Source organism: Podarcis gaigeae (assembly GCF_964106915.1).
Source record: "Podarcis gaigeae genome assembly, chromosome: 8".
Taxonomy (NCBI): Eukaryota; Metazoa; Chordata; class Lepidosauria; order Squamata; family Lacertidae; genus Podarcis; species Podarcis gaigeae.
In genome coordinates, this window is record NC_139684.1 from 90846575 (window position 1) to 90854884 (window position 8310).

Genomic DNA, 8310 nt, shown 5'->3' on the forward strand with positions numbered 1-8310 from the left:
GGAAGGCTAAACTGAGTCCCTGAGCTCGGAGACACTTTATCCCATGCATGAAAGGGCTGGTTTCTGCCAGCCAGCAGGTGCCTAGAATCAACTGTAGAGCTGAAGGCTCCAACCTGCTGCAGTACACAGAGGTGTAAGGGGGAAAGTGTGCAGGTTGGGTTTCAATACAGTGGTACCTCGGGTTACATACGCTTCAGGTCACAGACTCCGCTAACCCAGAAATAGTGTTGTTGTTTAGTCGTTTAGTCGTGTCCGACTCTTCGTGACCCCCTGAACCAGAGCACGCCAGGCACTCCTGTCTTCCACTGCCTCCCGCAGTTTGGCCAGACTCATGTTTGTAGCTTCGAGAACACTGTCCAACCATCTCGTCCTCTGTCGTCCCCTTCTCCTTGTGCCCTTACAGACTCCGCTAACCCAGTAATAGTACCTCGGGTTAAAAACTTTGCTTCAGGATGAGAACAGAATTCGAGCTCCGGCGGTGCGGCAGCAGCAGGAGGCCCCATTAGCTAAAGTGGTGCTTCAGGTTAAGAACAGTTTCAGGTTAAGAACGGACCTCCAGAACGAATTAAGTACTTAACCCGAGGTACCACTGTACGTGTTTTGGCCATTGTCTTTATTCAACCCCAAATGCACAGACTTTTTGATCAACCGCAATTCACCTCTCATGGTGGAGATTTAATTTAATTTGCACTGTGGTAAGATGTCTCCCCTTTTTATTATGGTCATTCCTATCCCACGGCCCCTCTGGAATTCCAAGCAGCCTGTTAAACTTGTGGAACTCCCTGCTGCTAGATTCCCCCTGACCTCACAGGCAGGGCCCGATTTAGATTTGCTGAGGCCCTAAGCTACTGAAGGGAATGGGGCCCTTTATATGTCCAGCTGTCCTTTGCCAGTGACAAATAGTTGCTGGTTTTGGTGTTGAATATATGCTAGATGGTAATTGATGGACCTCATGGGTATCTCAAGCCCTTTGCCCATGTTGCCCTGCAACCAGTCCATGCAGAATGTAGGCACCCTATATATAGAAAGGAGCAAAGCAGTGATATTTTAGGGAACAGGCGAGCAGGCGGGGCCCATGACTTACATCCTAGGAGCCTACACAACACAAAACAGGTTGATGTATGTAGGTTTTATTTTATTTGTTTTTTATCTTCTATTTTGGAAATGTACACCCAGGTTTTTTTTCTCCCTTTAAATTTTTTTGGGGTCCCCAAGAAAATGGGGCCCTAAGCTAGAGCTTCTTTAGCTTATACGCAAATCCGGCACTGCTCACAGGGCTCCAAAGAACCCAGGCGTCCGGGTGGCGTAGGCGCTGGACTTGAGACCTAGGAGGGAGGCTGCGGTGCCACCTGGTGGCCAAAGCGAAGCAGCGCCGCTGGAGCGCAAGGGGCGGCACCTGAACCTTGCCAGGTGAGGGTCTCTCCCCGGCCAATGAGAGAGCCTGCTTCCCGACCAGCCCACCAATGGGCGCGGAGCTGGCCCCCGCCGCTGCTGGGAACGCCGATCTCCGGGGATCAGAAGCCAGAAACGTGCCGCGTTTTCTATTGGCGCTCCCGCAGCTCCGCAAAGGCTCCTCTCGGCGGCCCCGGCCAGGTAAGCAGCCCCTTCTTCTCCTCCTGTGCCAAGAGCGGGGGGATCTGCAACCTTTGGCTCGCTGACTCCGGGGCAAGATGACCTTGGCGAGGAGACCCCCGAAAGGACTCGCCTCGCAGCCCCGGAGGGCGCCCGTGGTTTCCCCAGCCCTTAATCCGGGGTAGTTCTCTAGTCCGCGGTGAGGCTCGCTGACTCCTTCCCCAGCCAGCCCCCCTCCCCCCCGCTCCCCAACCTTCCCTCTGCAGGGAGAACAGCGGGTCCTTGGCGCGCCCTGCACCCATCCTGCTCTCTGGGGTTTGCGCGTCCATTTCCTGGCCGCGGAGGGGGGAGGTGGCTGGCGAAAACTCCGGCCTGGGCGCTTGAATGGCTCGGGGGTGAGTCATGGCCAGAGGCTCGGGAGCGGGCAGGGGAGGGGCATTCTCCAGGGAGCAACTTTGGAATGGAGAGGGAACCCTGGGCAGCTACCTGGCAGTGGGGTGGGGGCACAGTTTAGGCCTGCAGGAATTGGCCCCCTTTTTGAGTCCAGGGCTCCTTTAGGAACCGGAGCAACCCACCCAGACACCACTTCGAAACCTCTGCTCCTTTTGGGACCTGCCTAGTCACAAAAACAGGAGTTTCGCCAAGAAACTGAGGGCAAGGTCTCCACTCAGTCTGAGCCCCAAATAAGAAACCAGACCCCTAAGCCTCAAAAAAAAAACCCCCTTCCCCTCCAGGGACCACATCCATTCAACACTGTGCCAGCCGCACGCAAGGGGTGAACACTGGGCTCTCCTGGTCTGTGCCTCCAGTTTCCTTGGTGGGGGCAGGAAGGTGCAAGATTGTGGAGAAAATGGGGACTGCAGTAAAAAGTTGAAATTTGTTGACCTCCAGTGAAGCTGAATGCTAGAGGATTCAGGACAGATAAAAGTAAGGGCTTCTTCACATAGCCCAGAATTAAACTTTGGAACTCCTTGCCACTGGAGGCAGGGATGGCCATCAACTCAGATGGCTTTCAAAGAGGATTGGACAAACTCGAGGAGAAGGAGGAGGGCTTCTGAGGGCTACTAGCCAGGATGGCTGCGTGCTGTGACCCTCCACTGCTGGAGGCCGTAAATGCCTCTTGAGTGCCACTTGCTGGGGGAAATCCAAAGGGGGGGGTCACTGTTGCACTTATGGTCTGCTTATGGGCTTCTTTCCATTGGGCATCTGGGGGGCCACTGTGAGAACAAGAAAAGAACATGATTGTTGGATCAGGCCAACTATCCCAGGACCCCGTTCTCACAGCCTGGGCATCTAGATAGACTGCCTCTGGGCCTGGAGGTTCCATCAGAACATAAGAAAAATGTGCCCTCTGGGTCAGTCCAAGGGCCCATCTAGCCCAGCATCCTGTTCTCACAGTGGCCAACCAGGTGCCTTTTCTGGGAAACTGGCAGGCCAGATCCGAGCATGAGAGCAGCTCTGCCCTTCTGCGGTTTCCAGCAGCTGGCATTCAGAAGCATTGCTGCCTCCACCGTGGCTGGTAGCAGCGCTGGGAGAGCCACCCCTTCTGCTTAGGGCCCTCTCTGGCTGCGAGATCCACCACTTGGCCCAGGCGCCACCTCTGTGCTGTGGCCAGTGTGGTTTGCCTCCCCGTCTGATGAGCCCTGACCTTGCTTGGCTCCATCCTGACCTGTGCTTTCTTCCTCCCTCTCCAGGGAGACAATGGCTCCCAGCAGCTTGAGATGCCAGCGCCTCAAGCCGGATGGGGCTTCTGCCAGGAGCCAGCGCCGCTGCTGCCACATCCCAGACCACAAGCGCCGCTCTTTCCTGCGCACGGCACAGGGGAAATACGCCACGCTGATCACACCCTACGTGCGAGACTTGCACAAGAGCGTCCTCCTCAAGAACACCATCCTGCACCTCCAAGACCCTGGCCGAGGGAGCCAGGAAACGGGCCTCGGGCTGGCAGCACCCCAGGGTGCCCCACCTTGGCAAGAGACAAGCCAGGGTCCCCCAGCAGAGAGCGAAGGCGCAGTGTCTCTGCCGGCGCAGCCAGCAGAAGAGCCTCCGAGTGCCGTGGGCAATGGCCAGGCGATAGCAGCTGACATGGGCATCAGCATGTGGGCACTGCCTGCCTTTTCCAGCCCCTGCCAAGATGCAGGACAGGTGGCCAGTGAAGACAGCCTGCCCGACCCGCTCCTGGATTCCTTCCTCTGCACTGCTGGTGAAGTCCTGTGTTTTTGGGAGAGTCTGCAGCAACAGGAAGGTGGCAGTGGCCCCTGCCTGTCCCTGGCTGGCCCCACAACCGATTCCCCCTGGCCCTCTGGAAGTGCAGCTGCCAGCCCAGGGCAGGAGGCTGGTGCCTGGGGTGCCCTCTGCCCTGAGGAGCAGCCCCGTGACCCCTTGTTTGACAGCTTTGAGATCTTGGCCTCCAGCTACGCGAGCGACGTCCCTGCAGATGATTTCTTGGCAGACATCGACATGTCAGAGTTTGAGAGCGTCCTGTGGGGCTCGCCGAGCAACGGGCAGCCCACAGTTATCGACATGGCAGGCCAGGCTGCCGCTGAGAATGCCCCCCAGGCTGAAGCACCCCCTCTTCCCGGTCAGGATGCAAGCAGCAGGATGGGGAGCCTCGACCATTACGTGGAGCTCCTTCTGCGCTCCTGAAATGCTCCACTCCGGATCCCTTGGATTTCAAGGTTCTGCCGTCATTAAAGTTTACAGGTCAATTGACCATGACTTGCCGAAGAAAAGGGACCGTGGGTTTTGAAGGACTAAATCAACTAGCTTTAAACCTTGCAATACCGGTATTCTTCATTCTACTTGAAAGGGTGCAAACAAGTGACTAAACTCTCATTTGCTGCAAGTGCAATAAATCCTGTCTATTAGAGTAGTGGAAATGTTTGTCATTGGCTCTGGGAATGTCCTCAGCCACCCCCAGGCCTGAGAGTTAACTCTTTATGGACAAAGTGTGCCCTTTCAGCAACTCCCCAGGTCTGAGCCCTGCCAGGTGGTAGCAGCAACCGTGGGCACAACCGGAAGCTTCTCCTACATGGAAGGCGTTCTTGCTCTTCAAGCCCCTCCTGCTTCTAGGAGGCCACGGGGTGGGGGGATGGTGGGGATCTGTTGAGCCCATCCCTCGCCTTAACAGCCTCTTCCTCTGACACGTCTGGCCTGCCCATCTCTGGCTCCTGCCTCATGGGCACCGCCAAACCCCCCAAATTGCCAGCCCCCTCTCCTGCCTCCTCCCCACACTGTCAGAGCCCTGACAGGTTGACTCCCAGTAGCCGGGAGGGAGCAGGGCAGGCGTTGGCTCAGGTGGTCTGGGGTGGCTTCTGCCTAGTTCAGGGACTGGGAACCTCAGGCCCGCCAGACATTGTTGGACTCCCAACTCCCAGCACTCCCTGACCATTAGCTGTGCTAGCTGTGGCTGATGGGAGTTGGAGTCCAACTCTCTTTCTGTACTCAAGCCCATTTTCCCTGAAGCAAAGTTGCTGCTGCCACCCCTGGTGGGCATCTTTTGCCAGCCTTGCCTTTTGCCGGCTCAGTTCGGGGGACGGGGACTCCTTTGCTACCTCTTACAAGCATGTGGCCAGTTGGCTGAAGCAGCCCCGGAATTGCGTCTTGACTAGCTCTTCAAGCTGGGGCTGCTGCTGCTGCCGCCACCTTCTGTCTTTGGCCAGACCTGCTTGGTGGTCCCCCAAACACATGCGCATTGTGGTCGTCTGACCTGGAAATGTCCTGCTGATGTGCCAAGGCAGGTGCTCCTCTGTTGCAGAGCCTCTCGCCAGAGCCATTCTTCCTGGGATCTTGAATTTGGGGAGTACCCGTGACCTGCGAATCTCTGCATTTCTCTGGCCAGCCCAGAAAGAAACTTCTTGGGCCACATTCCTCATTCCTGCCTTGGCAGACCTTTGGACCATTTGCCACCCTCTGACGGTGCCCTTGAGGGGACAGCTTTGGCTCGCTAGTCCTGTTCCAATGAGCATGATGCAAATTAAATTCTCTCATGGACTGGGAGCCCCAACGTGAACTGGCAACACCAGGCTGCAAATGTCCCTTCTAGACTTCTGAATACCTGCCTTCGATGAATACTTGAAGAAGACAAGTTGTGTTGCTTTGATAGAATCACAGAATTGTCGGGTTGGAAGGGACCCTGAGGGTCATCTAGCCCAACCCCGCTGCAGTGCAGATATCACAATATTGCATTCCTTCTTTAAAACCTAACCAAAAAGGTTAAGCTCTCAGGTCAGTGCTGATGTCTGTAACAAGTTATTTATAAATGTAATAAATTATTGCCTGATATGTTAAAGGGGAGGGCAAAGGACTGGGGTGTGTGCTCCTGGGCAACTTCCAGGGTGAGATGCCTCTCCTCCCATCCCCAGCTGGGAATATGAGGAGCAGCCTGGCTTTCTCTCATATGCCGCCTTAAGGACAAACACATTCTGGCATCAGCTGTAGGCCCTCTAGACCAGGCTTCCTCAACCTTGGCCCTCCAGATGTTTTGAGACTACAGTTCCCATCATCCCTGACCACTGGTCCTGCTAGCTAGGGATCATGGGAGTTGTAGGCCAAAACCATCTGGAGGGCCATGGTTGAAGAAGCCTGCTCTAGATATTGCAGGACTACAACTCCCATAATCCCTAGTCATTGACTGTGCTTGCTAGGGTTGATGGGAGAGGTGGTTTAACAACATCTGGAGGGCCAAAAGTGCTTTAAAATGCATTCACTTCTATGGTGCCAGAAGACTTTATACTGCTAGTTCTTTGGAAAATGTGATATGAAATTCTCTTAAGTGCAATACGTATAATACAAGGCACCTCTGGATTATCCTAGTGCCTAAATTCGTGCCCTGAATGTGCCAGGAAGAGAGAGATATTCTGCATACAGGCTCCGGAAATCTCCTCTAGCTCCAGACTCGACGTCCTTCACCCTCCTGGTCCCTGGCATGTTTTAGCAATGAAAGAGGTTCTGGCCCCAGAGCCAAGGTCTATGCAAGTAACATTTTTGAAAGTTCCTGTTTTTGTCTGCAGATAAATTGCTTCCCCCCAGTAATCTTGTTGTGGCTCTCTTTCCTGGAGTCCTTGAGAGAGACCTTGGGAGGCTGGGTGGCAGAAAGCCTTCCGTAGAGCAGCTGCTTTCCTCCTCCCCAAAAGCGCCTCCAGCCAAGGAAGACGGGGGGGGGGGGGCGAGGAGAGCCTGGCCTTGGCCTGTGGCTCAGAGCGTTTGCTGCCACTGAGCACCTCCAGGACCTTGCCCTGCACCTTCGCCCAAAGCCAGCCAGCGCAGGAACCTGGGAGGCGTCTGCTGGCTCAGGCCAAAGTCCAGCATCCCCTTTTCCCAGAGGCCCATGATGGAAGTGGAGGAGCAGGACCTGAGGGCAGTGGGGACTCTCCCCTCCTGCCATTTCCAGCAGATGGGATTCAGAGTTGGGGGTTGGAGGCTTCATCTTTCTGATGCTGTGGGGCAGGAGCAGAGCTCTCCTTCTGTGGGACAGTGGTGTTTTTTTTTTAATTTATTTTTTCGTTCGCGGAAACATACATAAAAGCAAACAAACAAAAAAGGCATACATAAAAAAAAACAATCTTACAATGATTATTCTTAGACTGATATAGATCTTGACTTGTATATAATGAAATTTACAAATCTAAGATTTATATACTCTTGTAGTTATACAATATCTAAGAAAAAAGAAAGAAAAAACTGTCAAAATGACAACTTAGACAATGAAAATACCTATCTATTGTAAAGTAATACTTAATATAATTCAAACCAATAATAGTAGTTTTTGTACATTATAACCTTCGATTTGGATTGAATCCCTTTTCAATTTATTATGTTGTTGACTTCATTATAGTTTCAGTTCAAGTATTCCTATTTTTTGCCCTGTATTTAATTGTTTATCCTCATCTTGGAATGAAGAGGAAAATATTTTACTACCTGTGAAATTATTCAAGACACAGCCAAGTTTTATTATTGAAGCCTTGTTTTGTTAAGTAATTATTAAAACATTCCCTTATTTTTTAAAACTCTGTCTGTTGATTGATTTCTTGTTAACTCCATCATTTTTCTGTGGGACAGGCTGGAGGGGGAGGAAACACCTGAGGACAGAAAGGGGGGCTGTGTGCCCCTGACAGTTAACTCCAGTTGCAAACGACTCTGGGGTTGTGGCGCTCATCTCGCTTTACAGGCCGAGGGAGCCGGCATTTGTCTGCTCTGCAAACAGTTTTTCTGGGTCATGTGGGCAGCAAGACTAAGCCGCTTCTGGCGCAACGGAACACTGACACCAGAGCAGCGCACGGAAACACCGTTACCTTCCCGCCGGAGTGGTACCTATTTATCTACTTGCACTGGAATGCTTCCGAACTGCTAGGTTGGCAGGTGAAGGTAGTTGACACAAATGCAGCTTGTGTCTTGAGAGACTGAAATTCCTGCCTCTGCTCAAGGTGAGGACCTGAGTTTTCTCTGTTAATTGTTGTTTAGTCGTTTAGTCGTGTCCGACTCTTCGTGACCCCCTGGACCAGAGCACGCTAGGCACTCCTGCCTTCCACTGCCTCCCGCAGTTTGGCCAGACTCATGTTTGTAGCTTCGAGAACACTGTCCCACCATCTCGTCCCCTTCTCCTTGTGCCCTCCATCTTTCCCAACATCAAGGAGTCTTCTCCTGAGGTGGCCAAAGTCTTGGAGCCTCAGCCTCAGGATCTGTCCTTCCAGTGAGCACTCAGGGCTGATTTCCTTCAGAATGGAGAGGTTTGATCTT

General features: G+C 53.2%; 1 protein-coding gene across 1 annotated transcript in view; it reads left to right on the forward strand.

Moving 5' to 3' along the window:
• The window catches only part of LOC310851604 (uncharacterized protein), a 43561-nt gene extending 39117 nt beyond the window's left edge, over nt 1-4444 (forward strand). The window contains exons 2-3 of the mRNA XM_083754175.1: nt 904-1593; nt 3267-4444. Coding sequence (XP_083610301.1) covers nt 3274-4218 — 945 coding nt within the window. The 5' untranslated portion in view covers nt 904-1593; nt 3267-3273 and the 3' untranslated portion in view covers nt 4219-4444. The remainder of the gene's footprint in view (nt 1-903; nt 1594-3266) is intronic.
• Nucleotides 4445-8310: the final 3866 nt, after the last annotated feature.